This window comes from Symphalangus syndactylus, chromosome 16 (genome assembly GCF_028878055.3).
Source record: "Symphalangus syndactylus isolate Jambi chromosome 16, NHGRI_mSymSyn1-v2.1_pri, whole genome shotgun sequence".
Classification (NCBI taxonomy): Eukaryota; Metazoa; Chordata; class Mammalia; order Primates; family Hylobatidae; genus Symphalangus; species Symphalangus syndactylus.
In genome coordinates, this window is record NC_072438.2 from 34,620,244 (window position 1) to 34,644,923 (window position 24,680).

Sequence of the window (24,680 nt, forward strand, 5' to 3'; positions counted from 1 at the left end):
AAGATTTCACTTACTTTTTTCAGCTTCATTTCTTTCTTAAGCTCTTAATTTCTTAAGTTTCTGAACTGTATTCCCCACATATATCAATTGACTAGGATGGCAAAGTATAGAATATGCTATATTTATTCCTCTAGTGAAGGCAAAGGGAATAGCATTTGATGCATTTTATAATTCTGTGTTTGGTGTGGCTCAGCTAGATAGATGAAAATGTACCTTTGTTTTACCTAGGATGACTTTTAGGCCTGAAATGCCAGTCATATTTGTCTGTTTTCTCTTAATATATTTAGTACTCACTTCAGTATGATCTTTTCTTTCTATCCCCACTATCATTTCTGTAGTTTATATTCTATTACTTCTTGCCTAGACTGTTGTGATAGGCATTCTTTGGTAGCAAACATATGCTGTAGATTAAAAATGAAACTGACACATTCACCTTTGATTGCTACTTCATCTGTCTTGCTGGTGTTTCTTCTTTCCATTGGGGAGTACTGTTGGTATAGCAGAGGACAGTTCTGTGTTGTGTGGGACTTGTCAGGCCTGTGCATTGCAGTTAACTCAGTATTCTTGCCCTCCACAACACCCCCGCCATTGACCGCCAGTAGCAGCTGAGAGAGGGTGAGTGAGCAGGGAGGAGGCCTTACCACTCTCAGTTGAGAACTAGCCTGCTAGCCAGTCTGTGCTTATTGTGGGTTCCAGAGCTCATCTTATTTCCTGTTTGTGTTTATTCTTGTTTTCCCTTTTTCTACTCCCAATTACCAAAATCCAGTTGAACTTTCATAAGGTCACTGAAAATGCAATTGCTTACATGTAAAAGGCAAATTATGTATTAGATTTGGTAACATACAATAATAATTTACATATAAGATGTATAACAGTAGTAATTATATATAGTAATACAGTATTATACTATGTATAGTAACTATACATAGTAATATTGTATAGTAATCAATAAAACAGACTTTATTTTTGACTTCATGGAGTTTTCACTTTATTACGAGAGTATGAGGACTGTCTTAAATATTTTAAAGTTCCCCTTGGTTATTTTTGCATGGTATGTTGCATATTTTGTTCAATAAGTATTTAAACAATACTATTTGACAGTGAATAGAATTTATACTTTAGGCCTGGGGAATACTGAACAGTTTTAAGCAGAAGAGTAATGTTATTAGATTTTTACCAACTACTTAGGTTTAAATTCAGTGTTAAAAGGTGAATTTTGTTAATTTCTCCGTCCTGCTTTTCTAATCAGCCAAATTATTACTTGAAAAGCTTTTTTCTTTCAAACATTTTGGAAATCCAATTAGGTAAGTAATTTAGTAAACATATATTTATATTGAAAGTCCAGTTAGATAAGTAATTTAGTAAACAAATATATTTTGAGCACTTACTGTGTGCCAGATACTGGTTTAGGCACTGGGCAAAGAGGAATGATCAAAACAATGCCTGTGATCTCATGGGTGCATTATGGTGGGAGAGTTAGTAAGCAAATGAATCAACTCATATACTGCCCTGTGGTAAAGCGCTATGAAGAAAAATTAAACAAGTAGAAACAGTGAAGGAGAAGGCTATCTTACATAGGGAAATAAGACAGCTTCTGAGGAGGATCATTTAAGTTGGAATGAAAGGAGTTAACCAACCATGGATATATTTGGAAGAAAGAGCTTTGCAGATGGAGGAAAATGCAAGTTAGGGCTTTCAGTGAATAATTTATTAATGTTTTTTTCTCCTTTATTGTCACTTTAGGACTTAATCTGTAGATCTCTCCATGATCTGGCCTTCGCTTATACTTTTTCTGTTAATTATCGAATTAAATGGGAATAATGCCTACTTTGTGGGCAAAGTGAAATGTGTAACACTTAATTTTTATATAAGTATATTCTATGCAATATAAATACAAGGATGCTCCATATTGATAGTTATTATCACCCTTTTGTTATATAATAATCATTAGCTTATGTTCTTGCCTATACCTGTCTTCCTAGAGAACACTTGCTCATCTTTCAAGAATCAGTGTAAATGTCATTTTCTCTTTGAAGCCTTTCTTGCTGTGCATGTAGACATGACTATTCCCTTAGTTTTGTCACCATCGTTTATTTGTATATCTGTCATTGCATCTGCCATCTTTAACTTTATTTATTTGTTTTTGCCTTTTGTGTACCCAGCTTCTAACCTAGATTCTGGCATTTAGGTATTTGCTACATAAATGAATTGTATTTAGAAGCTAATTCATTTGGCTTCTAATATTTACATATACTTAAACCATTCAACAAATATGTCACTTACTGTGGTAGATACTGAGAATAAAAAATTAATACAATGCATGTTCTCAATCAAGCTTAGGGTAAAGTTATGATACAATATAATATACTTAATATAATGGTTTGTTCAAGGGGAGTGTGAATTGAAGTGGAGATAGATTATCTAAAGGAAAAGTAAGGCAGGAAGTATAGATATGTATTCTAGATTGTGAATTTTATTCTGCAAGTGTCTGATGATCTCCTTCCACGGGGCACATTTATGTTTCTTGGTGCAGTCAGCTCCTCAGCCAGGTCCTGGCAATATCCGTGATAGCGGTACTTAATTCTCATGCTGGTGGCACTCACCCATTTATGTTCGTTATACTGACACTTGAGTGTGGATTTGGAGTTGTGAATACTTAGAATCCCAGTTGTCATTTTTAGGAGTATGATCTTAAGCAAGTTACTCATGAGTCTTATTTCCTCATCTGAAAAATAGAGATATTATCTGCCCCATACAGGGTTGCAGGGAATAAATTATGAAGATAAAATAGTATTGGTTTCTAGAATGTAGTGGATAATATTTCTTCCTTTTTTATTTTTTATTTATATATATTTTTCGAGACAGAGTCTCACTCTATTACCCACAGTGGAGTGCAGTGGCATGATCTTGACTGACTGCAACCTTCGCCTCCAAGTTCAAGCGATTCTCCTGCCTCAGTCTCCCAAGCAGCTGGGACTACAGGAGTGTGCCACTATGCTTGGCTAATTTTTATATTTTTCGTAGAGATGGGGTTTCGCCATGTTGTCCAGGCTGGTCACGAACTCCTGACCTCAGGTGATCTGCCTGCCTCAGCTTCCCAAAGTGCTGAGATTACAGGCATTGAGCCACTGTGCCCAGCCTGTAGTAGATATTTCTTAGTGGGTGAAATAATTTTAATTCATTTTACTTTCTGTAGAACCATACTGAGCATTTGGCTCTAATTACAGGAAAGCAAGGTGGAATTTAATAATGGTGTTGATAGCTGACTTGGGTTAGGTCTCATTCTGTTGCAGCTGGTTCCTTTTCCCTCAGCGCAAAATGCTGCTGTTAATCTAGAGAAAAGAGTGCTTAGCATATAATACTCAAAAGCTATATCACACTGTGTTGCATTTAACACAAGGTGAGGGCAGAGGGGAGGACATTTGTCTTAGTTGTTGCCTTGTGTGCCCAGCACCAAGCACAGAGCCTGACATATTATAGGCACTCCATATCATGTTTAAATTAGCGAATGAATTCTGTTTAGATGAGGAAGATGTACTAGTGTGGAGTACCTGATGTCCACTGGGGCATTTTGGGTAGCTAAAGAAAGTGTCTATAAAATATAAGCAAAGGAGAACAATATTGGTAGCAATTGCCTTTGAACCATTATAATTATAGGCACAGACCTTTTTTAGCAGGTTGTATATTTTAAAATAAGTATAGGCCCGCTAATTTGAGTTAAAATGATCACATGTGCTGAATTAACCTAGAAGGTAAACAACTAAAAATGAAAAGAGACATTAGAACAGGTAATAGAGTTCAGAATTGGCAGCTATTCTAAATTAGATTTGTAAAAGCCTTGTGTCATACTTTAAAGGAAATACAATTTCATGTGAAGAAATGGATCACTGTTGCCATAACTTCAACTCGTTTTTCCTCTGCGGCTCAAACTTGGCAAAACACCTAACCCTAGAGCAGTCTCATCATCTACCGTTTCTGTTCCTTGGAGGCATGGTCTGTTGAGTGCTGCCAGGCTGACTGTCAGCTGTGTCTCTCAGTCTTGTCACCGTCCTATTCCACTGTCACCAGAGGGATCTGGTGAATTGCCATCATCCCATTCCATTGTCACCAGAGATTTTAAATGAATCTGGTTGTGTTATTCCCCTCCTTGAAATCCATTAATACAGAGCTTTTAGAGATCTGGCCTTTTAGCAATCTCTACCTGATCTTCTCTTCTCTGTATGTTGGTATCTCTGTACTACAGACATATTAAACCACTTGCATTTTTCTGAATGTTCTGTGTTTTTTTTTAATGTCACTGAACGTCCGATGCTGCTTCTAGGCATGCTGTTCTCTTTTCTCAAGCTTATCAACTACAGATGATTTAAAATTCTTCAAGTTTACCTCTAGAAAATTTTTACCTAACATGATATATTGTAGGAGTCTACGTGTCTTCCTTTTCACAAAACTGTGAGCTTTTTTGGGTATGGATACTCTCTTATCTCTTTAATTCCTAATGCCTGTCACTGCCTTGCACAGGATAGAAGCCTAGAAGTTTGTAATTTAGTTAATATATGAAGTAACAGAATTTATCAGAGGCTTAAAATATGTTCAGCTAAAATGGGTACTATGTGAGAAGTGGAGAAACATGGTCCCTGCCCTGTTCATAATCTTAGTTGTATGGACAAAAATGACACATAAGGCAATTAAAGCTTAATCAAGTACAGCATTAAGTGAGGACTTAGGTAGAATGATTAGAAAATGAAGATATAATCGAAAATTTCAAATCCCTTGACATTTCATATCTGCTTTTCACTTTCTCCTTAAATGTTTACCACTACTAACATGCCTATACCTTTTACTTATTTATCTTGTTAGGTTCATAGTCCCCAGTAAAATATAAGTTTTATGAGGATTTTTGTCTGTTTTGTTCACCATGGTATTTCTGGTGCCTGACATGTGGTAGGTGCTCATTAGATAGTTGTTGAGTGGATTGAATGGAGTGCAGAGAAGGAAGTGATCACTAGGAAATAGTGTTTATGAAAGACTTCATGGAGAAGTATTAACATCTTGAAGTAGACTTGAGAGAGAGTATTTTATTAGATTAGCTAGTGTTTATGAAATATGCCTGTTTAAGTAAATAATTACCAATTTTATTTTCCTATGACTTTTTTCAAGTCATGTTGCTCCTAATTTCTCTTAAAGCTTCCTATGGTTATATGGTCCTCACTGTTGACTCCTCTTAGAGACTTTCACAACAAAGCCTATTTAACCAGAGTGAGAGATGCTGGCCCTTTCCTTATACACCAGTTGCAATGAACACCTTCACTGTGTTTTTTAGCAGATTAAACTATGTGTAAAAAACAGGTCTGCTGGAGGCAATTACATGTTATATTCAGATCTTTACACTATATGTCATTTTGGTACCTGAGCTCTTATCTTCTATTTTGTATCTTTTAAATAATTGCAAATAAATTCAAACTTATGGGCATATCAGGGTCTTGATTGTTCTGTGAATTCGGGATCATAATTGACCATTATGCCTCTAAGTTCTTGGGTTTTAGCAAATCTTGACTGGCGTTTCAAATATTTGTATGTACATGTATTTATATATCATACAGAACTTATAATTGCATTTCCTACTTTTATAGTTTCCTTTCTTTTCTGTTTACTCCCCTTCTAAGACTAAAGAAATTAAAATTAGATTTTGAATTAAAACTATTAAAAATGTTAAATCACCAAAATATTTTTTCAGCTGTAATTGGAACATGTTAGGTAATATCAGTTTGAATTTTTTTTTAAATTAAATTATCTGTGGGCCTCAAATATTGGCTTCTCTTCTCCCAGCTTTTTTTCCCCTAAGCACAGAATTAGATATTCTTACGCCCTTATAGCTGCAATAGATCTTAGTATCTCTACTTGCTTTATTTTAGGGATGAGGGAACTAAGACACAAGGACGAGTGATTTGTCCACAGTTAACTAATGACAGCTAATTGATAGTAGGGCCAGATGATAGACCAACTATCGATGAGGTAACTAAGCTGTGGCTAACCTCTGTCTTATGCTAACCACTTTCAACTTTAAGGCTATACTATTTCTGGAAATATATGTGGTTCTGATGGCATTTTAAAGGAATATTATTGTAGTGACTTGGTAGAAGAGAAGTAAGTTCTTAGAATTTTGTCAGTCCACCAGTCAGCCAGACTGGTGTAAGTGAAGCTTCGGCAGAACTGTCCCATTTTGATACATAGGTTGTTTGCTAGTTATGTGCACAAGAAGTAATTTCCATCAGTCTGATTTTAAGCCATTGAAAAATGTTTCATGCTTTCTAACTTAGTTTTTGACAACCTGAATGTGAGGATTCACATATATTCCACAGGGAAAGGGTTGACCAGTAAATGTATATTAAAGATAACATGAAGAACAAGATTTTAAAAAATCTGGTTAGTCTTTTTCTTTTGTTTGTTGTTGTCGTAGTTGAACCTAAGAACTTATGTATTTTGAAAAAAGCTATATGGGTAGACTCTTGGATTATCTTAAATAGAAAAATGGAAACAAAAGGGTCATGTGACTATTTTACATTTTCTTTCCCTTTTTTTGGTGATATTTTCTAGGACTCATTTTGATTAAACTGGATTGTGCAAAAATAGCACTTTGTATTCTGTGATTTTTAGTGTTTTTTTTTTAGTGGAAGGAGGTCATCTGTTTTTTTGGTAGGGGGAATGATTAGTAAATCATGATTAGTAAATATTCAGGTTGTATAAGAAGAAATGGTTAAAGATGTAGAGATTTTAGATAACCTAAAGTTAGTACTGGCATAACTCCTGGTTGTAGTTGCCTGATGTTAATTAAATTGGATTATTTATTTTTAGTCAGTTGTGTTCATATATTATACTTTTGATGTGAAGAATATTCTGCTAGACGTTTTAAAGTCTCTTAGTTTAACTTAGTCTGAAGTTTAATTCTGTTGGTTTTCTTTTAAATTATACTCTCTAACTATAGCCTTTGTTTTGGTATGGCAAGTTAGTAATTGCCCTTTGTTCTCTTTCAGATCCCTGCATGTCACTGAGTCCACCATGCTTTACAGAAGAAGACAGATTTAGTCTGGAAGCTCTTCAAACAATACATAAACAAATGGATGATGACAAAGATGGTGGAATTGAAGTAGAGGAAAGTGATGAAGTAGGTGGAAAAATGTTTTCCTTGCTATTGTCTCAGAACAGAATGACTGCATTTCTGTTTCTAGTCTTCAATTTTCTCTTTCCTCATGTGGCTCATTGCTTTCATCTTCAACATCTTTAGTTTTTCTTTTTACACGTTAATTTTACCCTCTATAAACATTTACATGGTTTTTCTGTTTTTCCCACCATTTGGATATAAGTCTTCCAGTTTTATAAAAATTTTCCATCTCATGTTCTTGTATTTCTCACACATGTATCCTATTGTGACCGTATTTTATCTATTGTTGTTTTACAAACCACTCCAAATGTAGTGGTTTAAAATGACAACAGTTTATTATTTCTCCTGATTCTGTGGGATCACTGGCCCCAGCTGGGCAGTTTTTCTGTACCCTTAGGTATGGACTGAGTTCACTATGGAAGTTGCATTCTCTTGGGAGCTCTGTTGGGGCTGGAGTATCTAAGACAGCCTCTTATTCTGTGTAATCTCTTTCTATGTTACCTCTCATCATTCAAGAGCCTAGCCCAAACTTTATTACAGCACGGCAGCTAGTGTTCCAAGAAGGCAAGTTCCCATGTGCAAGTGTTTATCATTCCTCTGCTTGCAAATGGTTGCTAATTTATTGGCCAAAACAAGTCATTTGGCTAAGCTCAGAATCTGTGTGGAAGAAGATTCTACAAAGATATAGATAACCAGGAAATGTGATTCATTGGAGACCACCAGCATGGTAATTTACTGTACCTACTGTCTTTAGTTTTTAAGCATTCCCATTTACCCTACCGGTCTGGTTTCTGTCTTAGTTTCTCCCTAAAAGTTGTCTTCTTTGAGTGTTGTCTCATTCTAACCAAATCCCCTGGTCATTTTTCAGGCCTCTTCAGTCACTTTGTTGGATTTGTCACTGTTGAATTGCTTCTCCTTCAGATTATATAATAGTAAATTACATTATTTTCTACATTATTGTCTCATGTGATATAACAGTGACAGTGTCTAGTAACATTGTTATCTAACGGAGACATTCTCTGAAGATCAGTTCTTGGCTTGCTATACAAAACGTTTATTTGAGAATGCCCATCCGTTTTCAGATTGCCCCAATTCCCCTATCTCTAGGCCAGTCCAGATCCCTGACCTTTTGCTTTCTTCCTGATGTTTTTAGAGGGCTCTTACTGTTGCTTTAAACTTAGTATGTGTAAAATAAAATCCCGGTTTTGCTATTTTAAATCTCTCATTGTTCAGTTGCACCTCTGGACCTATTTCTTGATTCTTCTACTTCTGAAGTAGATGTTGGCAGACTTTTTCTGTAAAGGGCCAAGATATGGGTTGAAATGTGTTCTCTGAAAACATATGTTGAAGTCCTAAACCCCAGCACCTCAGAATGTGACCTTATTTAGAAATAGCATCATTGCGGATGTAGTTAAGATAAAGTCATACTGGAGTTGGGTGGGCTCGTAGTTCAGTATGACTGGTGTTCCGCTAAGAGAGGAGAACACCCTGTGGAGTCACAGAACAGGAGAGAAGATGACTCTGTGACAGTGGAGGCAGAGATTAGTTTTATATAACTGCAAATCAAGGAATGCTAAGGATTGCTGCCGACACCAGAAGCTAAGAGAAAGGCGTGGAACAGATTCTCCCCTAGAGCCTTTGAGACGGCATGATTCTGTGGACACATTGATTTTGAACTTCTTTCTAGCCTTCAGATCTGTAAGAGAATAAATTTCTATTGTTGTAAGCCATCCAATTTATGGTACTTTATTATGGCAGTACTATAATGAATGGAAACGAATACAGGCCAGGTGGCAAATTATTTAGCTTTAGTGGGCCATTGTAGTTGCTGTTGTAACTATTCAACTCCGCCACTATAGTGTGAAGCAGCCATAGACAGTACGAGAACTAATGGGCATGGCTGTTTTCCAATAAAACTTTATTTGCAAAAACAAGCAGCCAGCCATATTTGGCCTGCATGCTGTAGTTTGCCAACCCCTGCTGTAAATTAAGCTCTTGTGTTCTTAAAATATGTTCCTTTTTCTTCCTTTCCCCACTACCTTTTATCTATTCTAGTTATTTGCTTGTTCTGTTCTAATGTAGGTATTTATTATCTTGTGTCTAGATTACTGTCTCTAAGTTTTTCCTTTCTAATCCATCATGATTATCATTTTGAGAGTGTGATAGCTAAGAGACTTAGTGATTTCTAATTGCTTATTAGGTCAGATATTAAATCTTCAGTCTTATGTTTAGTGTCTCTGCATCAGTTGATTTCAGCCATTTATTGTGATTAAAATCATTCGATTAGAGCTCAGTCAGTGCCAGTGATACTAAAATCATTACTTTCGGTTCAAAGTAGATCAATTTATATATTTATTTCTAGAACCACTGACTATATGATATTCTATCTTACATAGCTTCCAACTTAAAAAGTATTTGAACTATATATTCTGTTGGTCATAAGGAAGACTGAGTGAGGTAAAATTGATGGATTATTAAGAGTTTTACTGTTATTGGAAAACAACGTAAACTAGTTGTCATTTATTGTGAGCCATTTTATTATACTGAGTGGATGATTCATTCTCTCAACATCATTATCATTACTCCTTTTCTCTCTTTATATTATATTTTTATATTTATATTTTTATAAAATAGAGGTAATTTATAGAGGTAATTTATTCTCTAAGCCAAAGAGGTTTTTTGAAGTTATTATTGTACATTTTCTTAGTCATTTACAATATGACAGGATTAGCTTTGTCAAACAAATTCCGTGTCAACTCTGAGAGTATACAGTGTTGAGTAGATGAATACTCTGTGCAGTTTTAGGTTTTAACCCAAAAACTGAGCTTCTGCAGTTTCAATGACGTGGTAAAATGGCTCACAGAACTCAGGAAAACACTTTACTGGTTTATTTTAAAGTTTACAACTCAGGAACATCCAAATAGAAGAAATGCATAAGGCAAGGTATGGGGGCGGTGTGCTCAGAGCTTCCATGTCTTCTTCATTCCACCCTCCCAGCACCTTGATATGCCCACCAGCCTGGAAGCTCTTTGAATCCTGAACCTTGTAACAGAGTTTTTGTAGAGCTCAATTTTCCTGGAGGTCAGTGGGTGGGACTTAAAGTTACAAACCTCTAATTACTTGGTCTTTCTAGTAACCAGCTTTATCCCGAAGCTATTTAGGGCCCTATCCTAAATCACTTTGTTAGCATAAACTCAGGTTGGTGGATGGGGGCAATAGTGAATAACAAAAGACTCACCTATCAGGAAATTTCCAGGGTTTTAGGATCTCTGTGCCTGGAACCTGGGACAAAGACCAAATATATTTCTCATTATATATATGATATATTAACATGTCATTAATATAAATAAAATATTATATAATATACATTATGTAATTATAAAATATATTAAATATATAATTATTATATATTAATATATAATATAAATATATATTAATATATTTCTTAGTCTAGTGCTGCTATAGCAGGGTACTATAGACTGGGTAATCTATAATGAACAGAAATTTATTGACTCACAGTTGTGGAAGTTGGGAAGTCCAACATCAAGGTGCTGGCAGGTTTGGTGATTCCGATTTCAGGATGGCTCCTTGAATGCTGCGTTGCCCAGAGGGAGGACTGTTTTCTCTTTATGGGATGGAAGTAGAAGGCCCATGAGGCAAAAGGTGTCTAACTTTCCCTTTTATAAGGGCATTAATTCCTCTCCTGAGGGTTGAGCCCTTATGGCCCTATTACCTCCCAGAACCTCCCTATTTCCTCCTACTTCCTAACACTGCCACAATGGCAAATTTCAATATGAGTTTTGGAGAGGACAAACATTCAAATCATAGCACACCACAATTACAAAAATATTTAAATACGAAAAATAGCAGAAATCCACATTTCCTGAATCATTAAAAATACCTTCAAAGGAAAGAGCAGTTAAAAGTGTGCATGATATATACACAGAGAAGGTATCAAGGAAGCTTTTGCAGATATTTGACAGCCTATTTGTAATTGATTGCATTATAATTCTTAGAAGTACAAGTTATTTTAATCTTTTTTACCTCATCAGATACACTCTTTTAATTTTTAATTATTTTTACTTTTGTAGAGATGAGAGTCTTGCTGTGTGGCTCAGGCTGGTTTCAAAAGCCTGGTCTCAAGCAATCTTCTTGCCTTGGCCTCCCAAAGTGCTTGGATTACAGGCATGCGCCAGCCTTTATCAGATATTAAATGCACATGTGCAAAGTGTTATTACCGCTCTGCAAAACAAATTAAGCATACATGGCTGTGTAATTTATATTTCAGTAGAACTCTTATTGAGTCTTTTAAATTTCAATGGAATTTTAGGCATGTTGTAATAAAAGTTAGAACTAAATAAAACTTAGGTTTAAAAAGTAGAGCTTAGAATTCTTTGATATGAGAGGTGAATTTTAATATTTAAAAACAGAAGATGATATCTTTCTATATTTCTCTTACTATTTAAATGCAAACACAACATGCCTTTATATTTTGCTGTTACCTAAAAGAATGTAGAAATCCACTGTCCAGTGTGATAGCCACTAGCCATATTTGGCTATTGAGCATTCGAAGTTGAGGTGTGCTATAAAGTATAAAACACACTTGAAATTTTGAAGGCTTATATGAGAAGAATAATATTAAATATCTAATTTGAAAATATTCATTACCTGTTGGAGATATTTTAGACATATTGGGTTACATGAAATATAATATTAAAATTTACTTCCTTTGTTTTTACTCAGTGTAACTTCTAGAAAACAATTATGTATGTATCTCACATTTTATTTCTATTAGACAGCACTGATCTAGACTCCATGTGTGATGTGTTTGTATGCTTTAAAGGATGAATTATTAATTCTGCACTTGTTCTATAGTCCTTCAGTTCAATATAGGTGCATTTTGATTTGTATTTCTTGTTAAAGTGTCTTTTTGAAAGAAATAAACAATAATTCTTTTATGGACTTTTATTGGCCTTCACTAGGAAACTTTATAAGTTTAATAGGAAACCTTAGCCCAAATTTTAAAGTACTTAATTTCTTGTGACTTTAGCCCAAATTTTAAAGTACTTAATTTCTTGTGATTTTTGTTTTGTTTTGAAATGTTGCTTTTCTAAAAAAAATTCAGAAAAGTATTTAGCATTTGAAAATTCTGGTTAAAAACTTATTTTTTTTTTCTCTTTAGTATCCTCTATTTTGTATTTTGGTCATATGAAAAATTCTTTATTTTTATAATTTATTTAATATTGAGCTAATATCTGATGGCCTATTTTATACCAGATACTCAAATAGTTGCTTGGAGTAGATTAGGAACAAGATAGACAAAATCTGTGCCTTCAAGTGAACATTCAGGTAGGGCTTGTGGGAAGGAGACTAAACAAAATAAATAAGCAGGGGCAGGGGGATCATTATCAGTTAGAGATGATGGGGGCTGTAATGTTCTATAGGGTGGCAGGTAAAGTGAGGGTAACACTTAAAGCGTATCATGTGTACAGTACTTGGACAAGTAAGAGAATAAATATCTGATAACTTTCCAGGGCTATGTTAAAACTGAATTTGGAGTACTTGGGGTGTTTCAGATGAGGAATAGGATATAAAGCTTTTTCTGTCTAGGTCATCGTCTTCTGGACCAACATAAAAAAGGTTAGATGTCAATGTGTGCAGAATCTGTGACCTGTTAAGATTGAATTGTTGATTGCATTCAAGGTTGCACGTTCTGTCAATTTTAGTGAAATTTTGGAAAGTGTAGGTATTTGATCAACAAATAATTTAAATAAGAGAAATTAATGGTTTTGTTGCCCTGAGCACAGCAGTGGAGTTCACATTGTTATTGCTGATTTTGTGACTGAAAAGTTTTATCATAGATGCTAGTGTGTATGAATTTTGTTTTCTGTTCTTACCTTTCCCTCTTTTTCTTTGAATGAACATTTTTTCATTCCTTTCCTTGTTCTAGTTTTTCTTTGTTTTTTTTTTTTTTTTTTTTTTTTTCATTTTACCACCTGGAATAGGTAGTTTTAGAGATTTTTTCTTATCAGTTTGTCTGATATACATATATAAAACAAAATCAACTTTAAGACCTACTTATCTGAAAAGTCCATTGTACCTAGTATTTCAGTATTCCTTATGTTACGTATGCTGCGTTCACAATACCTTTGCCATAGTTTTTATACCTCTTGGAAAGCTTAGTTAACAACACAGATGTATCTGTGGAGAGTCACTTAAGAAAATAGGCAAAATTAGGATTAGACAAAAAAGAAGGCGATGCATTTTAAAATTGAGCAGTGTGTTTTGAATTATGTTGGGTATTGTGTCCAAAAGATTAAACACATCTATTTTTTGCTGAAGTTTTCTAAGGTTAACTTCTAACTTGTGTATTAGTTTATTGCTGTGTAACAAATGACCCCAAAACTTAGTGGCTTAAAGCAACACACATTTCTCATTTCATGGTTTCTGTGAGTCAGAAATCTTAGTGCAGCTTAGGTGGGTCTTCTGGCTCTGGGTCTTTCACAGGGCTGCAATTAAGATATCGGCTGGGGTTGTGTCATCTCAAGGCCTGATTAGGGGAAGATCCACTTAAAAACCTACTCATATAGCTGTTAGTCTCACAGGTCCTCAATGGCTATTGGAGATACCAGTTTTCTGCCATATAGGTCTCTCTGTAGGCAGCTTATAACATGACAATGGGGTTCCTTCAGCCCATTGTCTCACTCTCTCAGAGTGAGAGGGAGCTCTGAGAGAAAGAGAAGGGGCAGTAATGTGGACGTCATAATATTTTTGTGACTAATGCTGGAAGTGACGTCCCATCACTTTTGCTGTATTCTACTCATGAGAAGTGAGTTACTAGGTCCAGTCAACCGTCATGGAGAGACAAATACAAGGATGTGGGGATCATTGGGAGCCATTTCAGAGACTGCTTACCACAGTTTATTTTGATAATTTACTAACTAGAAATATTTGATGGGAGATTCTCAAGCCATAGAAATATAGAATATAAAAGCAGTAAAGTTATAAAATTTCCTTTAAAAGGCTTTGTTTTGGAAATGTCCCACAATAAAACCCATTGTGTTCATCTTTGTAATAGGATATGTGTAGAATTTTAAAGCCTGATTAAAAGTTGTCTATTGAGTAGAGCTTTGCAGTGAATGGTGACTCTAATTACATGCACAGATGTACCAGTGTAATTTGTTTGACTGAAGGATCACTTGACATTCTTCTGAAAGAACAAGCAGGGCAAAGGGAAGGGAAGGGCATAGGTGCTAGAGAAGTCTTGCTGTCTGTAAACTTATAACTACTGAAGTACTTTCCTGTATGCTGAAATTTTCATAATTTCATGATTTGTTTAGTTAATATAACTTGATACCATAAAAATAGAGACTTTAATTCTTTCTGGAAAATAATGGCAATCACCACACAAAGTAGCCGAGAATGTTAATAAGTGTTTTATGGGAAAATGGATTATGTGGTCAAAATTGGGAAATGCTGCATTAGTTTTGTAGGACTTCTTAAACTTAAATTTATAGATTTATATACTAAAATAACATTTATTGAGCATTTACTGTTTGTTCCATAGTATAAGCACTTTTGTATGTACTATGGTATGGACTCCTTATAACAACCCTATTAGCTAAGAATCTACCCTTATTATCTTATATGCAGATGAGGAAACAGTTTGGTAGATTAGGCAATACGCCCATAGTTACCAGCTTGTAAATGATAGAGTTGGGGTTTTGAAGCCAGGCCGACTCCAGAACCCATGTTCTTGATTTTTAGTGTTTGTCGTTTCTCTGTGTTAACGTAGATTATTAATCTTCAAAAGGATGGTAAATCTTACGTCTGTTTGACAAGGAACTTTTGTAATACAAACTGTCTCTTAAGTTTGGCATAATGTAAGTGGTCAGTCAGTTTTTGTTTAATTGAATTTTTTTCCTGAAAATTGATAATTGCTACCAAAATAACACCACACAGATTTTTCAGTGACTTTAACATAACTCATTAGTACTGACACTAAACTTACTTTAGCATCTGATCAAAGATAAAGTCATTTTAGCAAATGATAAATAGAACATTGTTTGCTAAATTTGTTGCTTTTGTTTTGCATTTATTAAATTTTTCATGGTGGTATCTCTTGGCTATAAATGTCTAAATAGTACTTAATAAGCATCTAATAAATGTTTGTTTAATGAACAAACATTTGGGAAATCAAACTTTTGGAATGGCCTGGGCCTGTAAGTGACCATGGAGAGCCCATGGTGATCATGGGTTAGGAGCACTCTCTGGAGCTAAGCAGCAGCAGCAACTGCTTAGTACTTGTCAACAACAGAACAATAATTAAGAGCTGAAGAAACAAACTTGGGTTCAGCAATCTTTTATTGAGCACCTATTGTCTGCCAGACAGTGTGCTAGATGTTGGCTTTGCGAAGATAAACAAAGGCCATTTCATGGAAAAAAACACTTGTCCTGAAAGAATTGAGAAGTAATAAAGAATCAATATGTACATAAGAGACTAGAAGTGAGAAAAGACATGAGAAAGCAGCAGATTAATGCTGATATGATCTGTGGATATCAAGAAAATAAGGCAACAGTGGAAAACATAAAAGAGCTCGTGGGAGAGTGAATCTGAGGTAAGAGGTCTCTGTACCCTGATATATTTAAGTGCTTAATGCAGAGGGCACACAAGTCATAGGCCAGCACTCCTAGTCTGCAGAACTGCTATTGAGAGCTCAAAAAAAAAAAAAAAGTTAGTGTCTGGAATTCTTCATTTTTTCATATCTGTTCTTATGAAAACATTTTATCTTACTTAAAGGTAAATATTAAGGGGAAGTTGGAAAGTTAACAGAAAAGTTATATGTTGAAGAAAATTATGGATTTTTATGTATAGAAGTGAGTCTTCTGCTGAACAGATTTACAAGTTGAGGAAAAGGTGAAGGATACCTAGTAGATTTGATGCAAATGTGGAGAAACCTGTGGTTCAAATACAATCCTTCAAATGGCATTGTTGAATCAATTAGCATTTCTGATAGCAGCAAAAAAGAAAATGACTTTCTATAGGTCAAAAGTGGCTCTACTGTCATGTTTTTCCAAACTGTTTCTATATTATTATCCTCATATTTTTCCAGACTGTTTTTATCATATGCTTCGGGTTTTGCAGAGGGTGGTAGCACACACTTGTAATCTCAGCCAACTCAGGAGGCTAAGGTAGGAAGATCACTTGAGCTAAGGAGTTTGAGACTAGCCTGGGCAGTATAACGAGACCTCATCTCAAAAAAAAAAAAGAAAGAAAAAAAGGTTTTTGAGTATGTGCTTCCTGATATAATTTTAAAATAAATAGCTGTATATAAGTAGTGTGTATAGATACATATATATTACATACTATATATAAACACATTCAAACTATTGTACTAATGTTACATGTTTTTAAAATACCTGCAAAAATATGGCTGGGTGCATTGACTCATGCCTGTAATCCCAGCAATTTGGGAGGCTGAGGGGAGAGGATCACTTGAAGTCAGGCGTTTGAGACTACCCTGGCCAACTTGGTGAAACCCCATCTCTACTAAAAATACAAAAATTAGCCGGGTGTGGTGGCACGTGCCTGTAATCCCAGCTACTTGGGAGGCTGAGGCAGAAAAATCGCTTGAACCCAGGAGGTGGAGTTTGCAGTGATCCGAGATTGCACCCCTGCACTCCAGCCTGAGCAACAGAGCGAGACTGTCTCAAAAAAAGAAAAAAAAAAAAATACCCACAAAAATATAAATTAATAAAATGAGATAAAATTAAATGTAAATGTAAATTCTAATATTTTCTCAAAATTTCAAGTGGATTAGATTATACATCCTTTTTGGGTGTGGGCAACCCAAATTTGGAGACCACTGTGCTAATGAATTGTAAAGCAATGTCATGTTATAAGTCACAGAGATTTCATTCCATTTTCATAAGAACAGACAATTGTGAGAATTTCTCAAGAAAGCAAGTTCTAGAGACACTTGCTAATGTTAATATTTATTCTTCTCTAATTTTCATGGTTACTGTTTGCAGGTTTCTTCATCATATAGCACATTAGTTGCTGACCTTTTAATGATATCCACTGTGCAGTTTATGATTAAAATTAGTTCTGATACTTGTGATACTTGTAAGAAGTGGTAATATAAGAATAGAATAAGGCCAGGCACAGTGGCTCATGCCTGCAGTCCGAGCACTTTGGGAGGCCGAGGTGGGTGGATCTCCTGTGGTCGGGAGTTCGAGACCAGCCTGACCAACATGGAGAAACCCCGTCTCTACACAAAATACAAAATTAGATGGGCATGGTGGCACATGCCTGCAATTAGATGGGCATATTGGCGCATGCCTGCAATCCCAGCTACTCAGGAGGCTGAGGCAGGAGAATCGCTTGAACCTGGGAGGTGGAGGTTGTGGTGAGCCGAGATCACGCCATTGCACTACAGCCTGGGCAACAAGAGCGAAACTCCATCTCAAAAAATAAAAAAGAACAAAGTTCACTTATTTATACTAGTTTAGGAAAAAAAAGCAGAGAATGAGTAAGGCAGAAAATGTAGATATCATTTTGATAAGAGAAGACATGATTAAACTTTTTTAAAAAAAAATCTTTTCCTATAAATTTACCACTATGACTTTATATTTTAGCTGCAAATTCTATTTTAAAGTTTAATTTATATCTGGAGTGTGGGTATCTATTGATCCGAAGAGACCCAGGAAGTAATTAGGAATCTGGAAGAAAGATTCTTAAGTAGGTGGAAGTCATCTTATAGGGTATGTGTAAGGTATTTTGATATTCAGCAACTCACCAAAGTGTGCTAAGCATTACATACTTGTTTGTCATTTTGGTTACCTCTTCTTTGTTTACCTATACGTAACTATAGTTTAAATTATTCAAAATGAGATAGGCACTCAAAAATCTTTTAGAAGCAAGATATCAAATAGAAAAAGGTTAGGGCCACCCTAATACTTCTCATTTAGCTTACAGAGTGAGAAAGGAGGGAAAATGGAGTTGGTGTAGTTCCAAGAAATTGCTCTAAGGAGTAAATAAATTGATGCTCCCTTGACAAGCAGTATTAACTTAACATCAAAACTTGTTAGAAATGCAAATTCTTGAGCCCCACCCCAACCCTACTGAATCAGCAGCTTGGGGATGGGATCTAGCAATCCATTTTAACAAGTCCTCTGGGAGATTCTGATGAAGTTTGAGAACCACTAGACCTTCAGGACTCTGATAGTAGCTGGAAGCTATTTATCTTGACCTTTTATGAGTACACAGTGTACTTACAAATCTTATTTTTTTATGATTAGGTCTTTGAAAATATGGTTCATGACTTACTCTTTGTACCTCGATAAATCTTATAGTTATTTGCATTATACTTTTGCAGTTTTTTTTATAATCTCAGACACAGTATTTATAAATATAAATACTACTGTGATGCTCTTCCAAGATACCTTGTTTTCTGCTCCTGTATTTTGTGACTTTACTTTTGCCAAGTGCCTTCTTAAAAATTTCTTTGTATGTTTTACAGGAAGTCATTGACATTCAGTTACTATAAAGCAGGGTTGTATTTGTCTTTTTTATGTGAGGGAGGATCTTTTGCTTTTTAAAGTAAGATGGTTCTGTAACCTAGATGGTTAAGAATCATTGTGCAAGTTATTGAGACAGATCTTAAGAAAACACCTCATGATTTTATATTATACTTAGAATATTTCTTACTTAAATTGTGAAATTTCTACCTGGTCCCAGCATTTATTTAGTTTAGTACTTATGGCCTTATGTCCTGACAATTATAGTAACCTATTTACTGGAGTATCTTCTCTGTCTCTTGGTTTTCCAGTTCATTTACCAACTGCTGTTGAGTTATTTTTTGTTTATGACATTTGATAAGAGCTGATTCTCCCAGAGCGTTTCTAGTCATGTATCTACTTGTCCCTCAAAGCAACCACAATAGAAACCAAAGAACTTTCTCTTATCCTACTATTTCTTACCATCCAGACTATCTAATCTCTGTGCTTGAGTTCTGATTTATTATAGAGGGTTCCCTCTTCTTGAGGCTGTCTTAGTCATAGGCCATTTGAGAAACACCATTGGTTGTATATAGTTCAGTTATATACAGATTAAATAGGATTTTGTGGTGAACTAGGAAGTTAAACACCATAACATAGTTCCTGTGGAAAGATAAGCTTCACATAGTGGATACATACTCTTAAATGCAATCTACTTATAAACTGAGAATAACTGACTGTAGTATCATATCTGTGTATGAAGAGCCAAGAACTTCTGAAATCATTTCATAGTATGGAGCATCGAAACATTCAACCCAGTGCCTTTTGCCTTTTTTGTTTGAGACAGCATCTCGCTCTGTCACCCAGGCTGGAGTGCAGTGGCATGAACATGACTCACCACAGCCTTGACCTCCTGGGCTCCAGGCATCCTCCCACCTCAGCCTTCCAAGTAGCTGGGACTACAGTCATGAGCTACCATGCCTGGCTAATTTTTATATTTTTTGTAGAGATGGGGTTCCAGCATGTTGCCCAGGCTGGTCTGGAACTTCTGGGCTCAAGCGATCCACTTGCCTCAACCTCTCAAAGTGTTAGAATTACAGGCATGAGCCACTGTGCCTGGTGCCTTTTGCCTTTTTCTGGGAGTTGCCACAACCCCTGCTTCAACTAATGACTCTTTTAGCCCCTTTACCAAATTCTTTTTGCTTTCGTTAGTCAGACCATATGGTAATTATGTATTTTTTATTAAAAATTATTTCTCATTTCTGTTTCATTTTTAGTTTACCTCAACAAGACTTTCCTATTAAACTTTGTTACAGACCGGAAGGTGGCAGAGCAGTGGGAGTAGAAGTGTGAATTAGGACAGGACGATGTGTCTGCGCTTCTCTTTTTCAGTTCCAGCCTGATGGTACTGCCAGTCCTGCCGTCTCCCGACTCCTTCCCTCAGCGTTTTCAGCATCACAGCATGGCATTGCGTTAATCTAATATATTTTTTTGCGAGTTTAGGACACTTCACATAGTATCTCACCTTAAAAGATGTTTTGATCAGTACAGACTTATTTATTCCCATTTCACAAATGAATTAAATTGTGCCTTTACTGTAACATTAACATTATTAGCCTTGTATTATTGTTATTATAGATAGGATGGCCGTATAATTTATTATCCCAGCTGGCATTTTTTCTGAGTGAAAGAGAGTGTTATTAATAATTACATCCAGACAGAGGGTGTAAACGAGGACTGTCCTAAGCAAATGGGCCATATAATCACCTTCTCCATATGGCTTATCAGCCCGCTTCAGTTGTACTTACCTTTATCTTTGTCTTGCTCCCTCACAAAGTTGTTATTAAATTGATCTAAGTTTTGTGCCAAGATTTGTGCTACTGCTAAACCCTGGCTGTACCTCAGTTTGGTTTATCAGTCTGAGTCTTTTTGTATTGTATAGCTTGTTTTCTACTAACATGACAGAAACACTCAGCAACTTTCCATTCCTTTTTCTTTTTTGCAGGTAAGTGATTTTTTTTTGTTTTTTGTTTTTTTTATTCTCTAGAAATACATTTAAATAGCTTAAACCTTTTCTTATATTAAAATAATGTTGACTCTTTCATTGACTTTTAGAATTTTTTTTTAGTAGCACATTTCTTAGTTTTCCCAAATTTTTTCTTTTTTTTTTTTTTTTTAAAGAAAAAAATGTCCCCAGCTTTATTGAGGTATATTTGACAAATAAAGATTGTATATATTTAAGGTATATGATGTGGTGATTTGATATCTTTATACATTGTGAAATGATTATTATCGCAGTCTCATCACCTCACATGTCAAAGGGTACAAACTTTGAGTTATAAGATGAAAAGCCCTGGGGATCTAATGTGTAGCTAGTTACTGTAGTTAATAATACTGTATCATATACTTGAACTTTGCTAGGAGAGTAAATCTTTTGTGTTTTTACCACAAAAACAAAGGTAACTAAGTTTTCATATCTGAAGAATTTTATGTAATAGTCTAAGTTTTCCTATGAACCCATCCAGCATTTAGCCTGCAGGAAGTTCTCCAAGGACTGACTGCTGCAGTCACTGATCACATAGTCTCAGGAGAGAGTTCTGCTCTAGAAAGCTGTTTGGGTTGTCGTAAGGTAAAGTGCTAAGCTATATCAGGGAGGTGTAAGGTAAATAGTTCTTATCCTCAGATAACCTCACATTTAATGCTGTCTCACGTTATCTTCAGCAGTACTTTTCTTGAGATGGACAGAAGTGTTCTCTCGTACAGATAAGGAGACAGAGGCTTCAGAGAAATTAAGTTATTTAAGTTACATAGTGTATGTAAGGAGCACTAGGATTAGAGTCCAACTGTTCCAACTGCTGTTCATTCTTCATAACATGTTTAGGCATAATTTCCAGTTTTTTTTTTAATTTTTAGATTTTTAACTTGTATTCAGCTTTGAGCCGTGGAAGCTAAAAGAGGCTCTCTGCATACATTCTTGAACTGGGTTTCTGTTAATATTGGATGGTCTATTAATGTTAATATTGGAAACTTCCGGGTATTTAGTTCGTTTACTAGGACCTCATACCCTGTTTCCTGTATTTTGGTTTGAATCTTACCATACTGAGTAAATTAGCACACTAGGGGCTTGCTTTAGTACTTTTTTCCTGTCCTGCCCCTACATCTTGGCATGTGCTTCCTGTCATCTAAACTCGTGAAAACTATTCCTATTTGAAAAGGTCCATCTTAAGGACTCTACCAAGTGTTATCTTGAGTCTTATCTTGAGCTTCGCTGGAGGATTCACCTTTCTGCTTTCCCCTGCTTATTAAATCTGTATTAGACTTTCTATCTTGGCCTTTCTGGATCTGGCCTGATATTGTTCTTGACTTAGCATTGGTACTACCAAATATTGATGACATGCTTTGTACCACCCCACTGGCCTTTTAATAATCTTAGTGGATCTAAAGGGCTGAATCGGATGAAGAGAACTTTTTAAAATTAAAGAATATTTTGCCTGGATCCTGAAAATGTTACAAACAATTGATAATGAATATTTAAGAGCCTTTTACTTTAATTGTCAGTCCTTGCTAACTGACCTTTAGTATTTTTTAATATCATAAAAATACCTAAAATTTCTTTTAAGTGTTAATTGGGGATGTTTGAAAATTTTTATGTGTGGTTTTTGTTTTGTTCTCATTTTCCCTTTGTTTTCTTTTCTTTGGCCCCCTGAATGGCTTGGGAAAAAGGCCTAAGGGCATTGTTGACCACTTAGTTAAAAACAAAACACATGTAAGATTTTGAAGTTTCTCGTTTATATATTTAGCACTGTACTAAATATGGGTCAGATTGAAAAACTGAATATAGGCCCCATGAGTTTACTGTCTAGTAGGGCATATAATGTCATGTATGTATATACCACAAGGCATGTTACAGCAAATGATGTCCTAATAGTGCCACATGAATCGTGGCATGCTCTTGTGATGCACATCTGTTAGGGGAGCATCAAACAAAGCTCTGCGTAGAGTCGTTAAGACGGACTTTGTGAAATGGGAATAGTTTTCATGGGTTTAGATGATAGGAAGCACATGCCATGACGTAGGGGCAGGACAGGGAAGTACTAAAGCAAGCCCCTCGTGTGCCGGTTTACTCAGTAGCGAATCGTGTGGTCTGACCGGGGTCTTAATGTTGTTGAGGATAGGATTGAAAAGAACATGCTTGGTTTTCCTGCTTCCTGCTCTTGCCTACTTTTCTGATTTCTTCATTGTTTTTACTTTTCCTCCACCCTAAGTGTATGTTTTCAGTAAGATTTTTATCTTTGGGCCTCTTTCTTTCACTTCCTAGGACATTTTATTCAGGCCCATGGTTTTAATGATCACTTCTGCAAATATTTAGTTCTTTCTTCTATCCACAATTCCATTCTCATGTTTGGCCTGTGCAGATCTCCAACTCAGTGTCCTAAGTGCTAATGAAATACATTGCTTTCTGTCTGTGCTTTTCTTTTTAGAAAGTCTCATGCTAGACCAATCACTGCCTTCCTTAAAAACACTGATTCTTATTTCTCTTTAAATGTGGTGTTGTTTTTATTAGTGGTATCACTATTTTACCTACAACTGAGGCTCAGTGCTCCAGCCTTATCTTTGTTTGCTGCTTTGTCTGCCTCTCTGAGTTGAGTTTTATTATTATTATTTGATTTCTAACTGGTCTTGCCATTGCTTATCGCTTCCTTTTTGGAAATCCATTTTGACAATTATTATTTAGTTTAAACATTTTAGAACATAATATTTTGTTATTCTCTCCCATACTCAAAAATTTATATTAGAGCCCCATAATCCAGTGGTCTCAAATTTTAGTATGCATTAAAATTGCCAGGAGGACTTGTTAAAACACAGATGGCTGGGCCCACCCTCAGAGTTTCTGATTCCATAGGTCTGGGATGAGACCCAAGAATTTGCATTTCTAATAGATTCCCAGGCAATGCTGATACTGCTGGTCCAGGGACCATGCTCTGAGAACTGCTGCCATAGTCTTCCAAATATGGTTTGGGCTTCTTAGTTTGACATTCATGATCTTTTACAGTCTGGTCATATTCTGCCTTTGTAGCCATGATCATTTACTGTGCAGCTTCTTCGTGTGCTCTTTAGCCAAAGTGAACTACTGACAGACAGCTTTTTGTACACATCCTGTATTCTCATGAGTATACAGGCATTTCCCTTAGGATTTTGCTCAGTCTCGTCTTGTTTCATCTTGCTTGTCAAACCATCTTTTAAGATTAAAGATTTAGTTCAAGTGGAATATTTTCTCTGTTTCTTGTTTTTTGTATTTTCTTCTATCATCCTTCTTCCAAGCCAAAGTAATCTCTTGCATTGCCCTATTCCTTTATGGTATTTGTTGGTTTGTAGTTTAGCTTGACCCGTATTTTCATTTTCCATTCCTTATCCAGTTCATTCTTTGTGTTTTACCTGTCCCACATTAGTTACAGAGCATATGTGTGGTGATGGGGGAAATGAAATTCTTTCTGTAGATTATAAGCAGAAGGCCTAATAAGCCAGTATTCCCTGAATATTGATAGAGGATTTTCACGTTCAAAGAAATGGGTTGTAGTTATTACCCTGAATCTCACTGATGTCAGCGAGATTTAAATTCTTACTTTCTCCCCTTAAAAAAGGACATTTAAAAATTATACTATGTAGCAAATTAATGGGATCTGCTAAATATTGGCTTTCTTAAAGATCCTAAGAGATGAGCAGTACCTTTTAAAGGTAAGTATCTTTTTAATGAATAAAATTGTGCCTATATAACATAATGAATTTCTTCAAATTTTTAATGGCTTAAAGTTTTTTGAGTTATATTTTATATACAATTCAATGTAGAGATTTTAGGTGTATAGTTTGATGAATTTTGAAAACTACACACTCATGTAGCCACTACCCCAATTAAGATTTGATTCTCAGATTTTAAAACTTTCACTTTCTTTTGTAGAAGACAATGAAGAGAAATCTTTGTATTACTATAAAACCTGTTGTGTATTGTTTGGTCACTAATTTA

The 24,680-nt window shown here is 35.5% G+C and overlaps 1 protein-coding gene across 3 annotated transcripts in view; it reads left to right on the forward strand.

Annotated features, from left to right (window-relative positions):
* STIM2 (stromal interaction molecule 2) overlaps positions 1-24,680 on the forward strand; it is a 157,306-nt gene that overhangs the window by 46,106 nt on the left and 86,520 nt on the right. For all 3 annotated transcript variants that reach the window (XM_063619749.1, XM_055245523.2, XM_055245524.2), the window contains exon 2: positions 7,032-7,162. In XM_063619749.1, the coding sequence (XP_063475819.1) occupies positions 7,032-7,162 (131 nt within the window). The remainder of the gene's footprint in view (positions 1-7,031; positions 7,163-24,680) is intronic.